Consider the following 5,291-nt stretch of genomic DNA (forward strand, 5'->3'; position numbering starts at 1 on the left):
AATTATCAGCATCATTGCTGAAGATATCCAAGATCACTGATGGATATTTTCTCTTATTCAAGCACTTTATGCAGTTCTATCTTTTCCTTTCTGATCTTTGCTTCCCTGGTTCTTCCATTGGTTATATACCCTCTAATTCCCTGTGTTAACTCCCTTACTATCTGAAATGTCATGAGCATTTTTTATTTTCTCTACATAATCCCATTTGATACAGAGATCAGTAAGAAGATGTGAGAAATATCTGAAAGTAGAACTAACAGGATTTGGTAAAAACTTTGGTTAAGAATTGGCACAGAGGGGCCAGCCCTGAGGCGAAGAGGTTGGGTTTGAGCAGTCCGCTTCAGTGGCCTGGGGTTTGCAGGTTCAGATCCCAGGATCGGACCTACCACCGCTTATCAAGCCATGCTGTGGTGGCATCCCATATGCAAAGTGGAGGAAGATGGGCACAGATGTTAGATGTTAGCTCAGGGCTAATTTTCCTCAGCAAAAAGAGGAAGATTGACAACGGACATTAGCTCAGATCAGATCTTCCTCACCAAAAAAAAATTGAATAGATAAAGAAGCAGTAACAGATGAATTCCAGATTTCTATTTGGCAAACTAGGTAAGATGAAATTCACCGAACAAGATAACAAATACAGAACAGTTTTGGTAGGAGGGCAAGGATGATATTTTCAGTTTTTCACTCTTGATTTTGATGAGCAGTCAGATATTACACAGGAGTGTAAATGGGATAACTGCAGTTGCAGTCTCAGACACGCTGTATAAAAGGATGACTTTTAGGTGATTTTCTATTGGATGCTATTCTTACTTAAAACCCACACTTATTTGAAGTTGCTTTTGGAATTGAGTCAAAACAGAATCTGGTTTGTGATCCAGACCCTAAGCCATATCTTCACAGTGAAAATTAAAAAGATATATAGGCCTTGGGCACATGATAGAAGGGGCTTATTCATAGATCTAGAGTCATTACCACAGAATATAATATGAAAATCTGAGATAATGTTTTAAAAGGGGGTATACAAGATAAGAGTGCAGAATTATTTTCAACATTTTACTACAGAAGACAAATATCTCATGGGTAAACTGGAAAAAAAAGCCCTACACAAAAGAGAGAGGAAATAAATGTGTTTAAAATCAAGGCACTCAGAGGTTAGAAAAACTTGTACAAATAGCTTAGGGATAGTTAGCTTATACCACAAATAAAACAAGGTACACAAATAAAGTAGAAGTGAGAGTTTAGCAGTATAGATTTAGTACAGTCTAGTGAAGAAAGACATGAAGTCTGCAGCATGTAGACTTGTCAGAGGTGGTTTTAGGGGAAAGGATACCTCTTCATATATCTGCTTGCCTAGTGAAAAAGAAACAACAACAGCAACAAGAAAAAACAGTGATATCCATTTCCTCTACCAATCTGTTATCAAAAGATACTCAGCTTCCTAGTATACTGATGCCAGGAATGTGGCTCCCTACACGTGAAAATTCCAGCCACTGAAACATTTTTTAAGTGATTAATTTACATCTTATACATTTGACTGTCTTTATCTATGATTAGTAAGCACCCAAATCTGATAAAATAGGACACTTGGATAAGGCAAAGAGCCAATTCTTTGCTATCATAAATGTATCAAGTCTATGCTGCCCTTTAAAGAGTATCCCTAGGTATCCTTTACCTTGGGAAGTGCCTCACTTTCCATACAACCAAATTAGTCAAATGGAGTTGGCTGAAATAAATTTGAATGGTCTGTCAATACCCAAGAACTATTTTCCCCTCATGTCAAGCAAGATTAGCTGCCACCCCCACCTTACCTGGTTGATAATATGACCCAGATTATGTGAATAAAAGTAATTATTATAACAATAATTCTTAACATTACCTGAGCACGCACTTAATTACTAGCAGTGTTTTAGATGTTTAACCTATAGGTAATCATAACAACACATCTATGATTAAGTACAATGATTGTACCTCCTTTACATGTGAAAAATCTGAATCCCAGAGAAGTTTAAAATTTCCTGAAAATCTCAAGTTTGTGAATGACAGAGCCAGCGGACAAATCTAGACAGCTTAACTCCAGCACGCATATAGTTAAGCAACACATTATGGCTATGGAGTATATAATTGATGCTCAGGGATTACAGAGATGGTTCAATAATTGGCACCTATGGAAATGGTATAAATCAACATCTTCCAACTGATGCTTCTATTGAACTTGGTGGCAGGGAGTGTCCTACTTTTTATCATGAACCAAAAAGAGTGAATTGAAGTCTATAAGGAACTGTACTATTTAATACATGACAGAAGACAATCTGTTATGGAAGAAGGAAACAAAATTGAACCAAATAAAGATATATATTAAAAACAGAGGGAAGGAAGCATGTGAGAGAAATTAGAAGTAATAAGTAATGGTGTAAATGAATCTATCTTCCCAGCTCCTGAGTGAAGTAGAATTTTTCTAGATCTTACAAGACTTTCTAAAATTTTCAATCTATTAAATACTTTTTGTCTCTTAGGCTGATTTTATTTTTAATGTTTATTTGGCAACAAATATAATCACACATAGTACAATGGTCAAATCTTATCAACATTGGACTGAGACCTGGATAAGTGAGAAAACAATACTATTCGCTAATATTCGTATGGATAATGAGTCCTAAGTCCTAACCTTGGGTAAGGTCCCTAGAGAGGAGAGTATTATTCCCAAGCCAAATGTTGCTAGCTCCTTGTAGAAGTATTTATAGAAATGTGCTTATATGTTATTGCCGTTTAAGTAATAACTCTAATTATAAAATTTCTACATTCATGAGATTGTTCTTAAAAGTCAGTTCGTTGTATTACTTATTTTTCTCGTATTTAAGCACTCATACAATAAATTGCACTAAAAACAAAATAAATACCCAGCATAATATTTTCCCTTACTGATTTGCTGTCATGATGACAAATATGCAATATTTTTTTAAATTTTTATGTAGACTATAAGTAAATTGTTATATTTCATGCTCAATACAAAAACTAACATACTATTTTTTCATATTGTTTGACTCTTATTTTACTTATTTACTTATTTTACTTATTGTTTAACCCTTTATTTTATATAGTTATTTCTATACCCATATGGCTGAGTTTCCTCTATGTTTCATTTCAAAAATAGCGTTAAAACAGACAAACAGCATTAAAAACACACACACACAAATATACATATATATACATATGTTTGTACATAGATATATTTGTACATTTGAATCTAGACATACATGAATTAATAACTAAATAAACATTATTCTGCTCAAATATTTTAGGCAGTGGTTAATATCATCACCTTGTATATAATTTGAAGTATATATGTTAATATATGAACTCACTTTAGTCCTAAGTTTGAGTTGTATCATATGAAAATGGGTAAGATCATTTCATAATGATTTTGTGCTGAAGTTCATACAAGAAAGATTTGCAATATAAGAATATTAAATCCAAAATAGCATAAAAAATGTATTTCTGAGAAGAAATAAAAGAAAGAAAACAGAGAAGATATTGAAAAAATCAATTATTCATTGTTTGGTTAAAATTGTGTATGTTTCAGCTATAAATTATAGTCAGATCAATGCTTTTGAGAAAAGTATGTTTCTCACAACATCCTTAAATGCTTGTTTCGCCTGCTGGTTCCTTAAGGTGTAAATAAATGGGTTCAGCATAGGAGCAACAGAAGTATTGAGCATAGCTACCCCTTTTGTCAAAGCAACACCTTCCTTTGCTGATGTTTTCACATACATGAAGATGCAGCTTCCATAAGAGATAGAGACAACAATCATATGGGAGGAGCAGGTTGAGAAGGCCTTTTTTCTTTGTTGAGCTGAAGGGATTCTCAAAATTGTTCTGAGGATGTAAGAGTAGGAGAGAATTACTAACATCAAAGTGGACATGAGAGTAAGCACAGCTAAAACAAAACTCATGAGCTCTAGAGTACTGGTGTCTGTGCAAGAGATTTGCAGTAAAGGGGCAGAATCACAGGTGAAGTGGTCAATGACGTTGGAGTCGCAGAAGTCCAGCTGCAGGCCCATGGCCAGGGGTGGAAAGATTACCAGGAAACCAGCCAGCCAAGAGCCGACTACAAGCTGGTAGCAGATCCTGTTACTCATAATGGTTGTGTAATGTAGAGGTTTGCAGATAGCCACATATCGATCATAGGACATAGAGGCCAGAAGAAAAAACTCTGTTGAACCCAGGAGGATGAAGAAAAATAGCTGAGCTGCACAAGCGTTATAGGAAATAGATTTGTCTCCCGTTAAGATACTGATCAAAAATCTAGGATTACAGACAGAAGTAAATGAAATTTCTAAGAAAGAGAAATTCCTGAGGAAAAAATACATGGGGGTCTTCAGGTGGGAATCCAGCAGGGTAAGAAGGATGATAGTGAGATTTCCAGTGACACTCAGTACATACGTGAGAAATAAAAAGAAGAAAATCACAACCTCTAGTTCTGGATTATCAGTCAGACCCAGGAGGATGAAATCTGTCACTGATGTTCTATTTTTCATTTCTGGTGGTTGATTTTTGACAAATCTTACTGGCAAAATCAAGACAGACAACAATAAATCAGTTAGACAAGCATAAATATCTTCACCTTTTCAAGTAATGGTTGTATTTTCACAAGAAGTATCTGGGGCTTTAAAAAAAAATGCTTCTGCATATACATTCCCCCTTTTCCCCAATTTTACTATTCATCTTTCCAGTGTATCTTCTGTGTTTACTATCGATCTTACTCTCTGAGTAATGTCTTCAGATTTCTTGCTGCATGTGTACTTTGCCTCCATTTCTCACAGTTGTTACGTGGGAAATCTATTAATTGAACATAAACTCTTCTCATGTTCTGTTGTTAAAAATTAAAGATACAGAGTCAAAATACAGAGGATATTATACTTTTCTTACATCATCTTTTCCAGGCATAAAATTCCTACTGGTGATGGATGTCAGTGATGAACCCAATCCCTAATTAATATTTTCTAGTGAAAATTCTAAATGTTCTTTTTGGAAGTAGTGACTACTACCTCTCTTAGTTTATTTATTGACCTTTTCTTTGTAAAAAAAATCAGAGAGTAAGTCATTCTAGTTTTGTGTTATGAACTGTTACTTATATTAAACAATAGTTTATATATATAGTATCCATATTTATTCAATTTATTATACATTCTATTTCCAAATATTAATGGGGCTTCTGAACCCCTATCTTCATTCTTGGCTTTCTTTAAAAAGGGTATCTTTCTGGGGGCTGGTCCGGCACCATAGCAGTTAAG

General features: G+C 34.7%; 1 protein-coding gene across 1 annotated transcript; it reads right to left on the reverse strand.

The window, feature by feature from the left end:
- Nucleotides 1–3,593: 3,593 nt before the first annotated feature.
- On the reverse strand, nt 3,594–4,535 carry LOC101387720 (olfactory receptor 6C76). Its single transcript, XM_004429188.2, has one exon. The coding sequence runs from the start codon at nt 4,533–4,535 to the stop codon at nt 3,594–3,596; it is 942 nt and encodes a 313-aa protein (XP_004429245.2).
- Between the last annotated feature and the right edge of the window lie 756 nt (nt 4,536–5,291).

The sequence above is a fragment of the Ceratotherium simum genome, chromosome 17, assembly GCF_057802395.1.
Source record: "Ceratotherium simum simum isolate JZ-2026a chromosome 17, ASM5780239v1, whole genome shotgun sequence".
In the NCBI taxonomy this organism is placed as follows: Eukaryota; Metazoa; Chordata; class Mammalia; order Perissodactyla; family Rhinocerotidae; genus Ceratotherium; species Ceratotherium simum.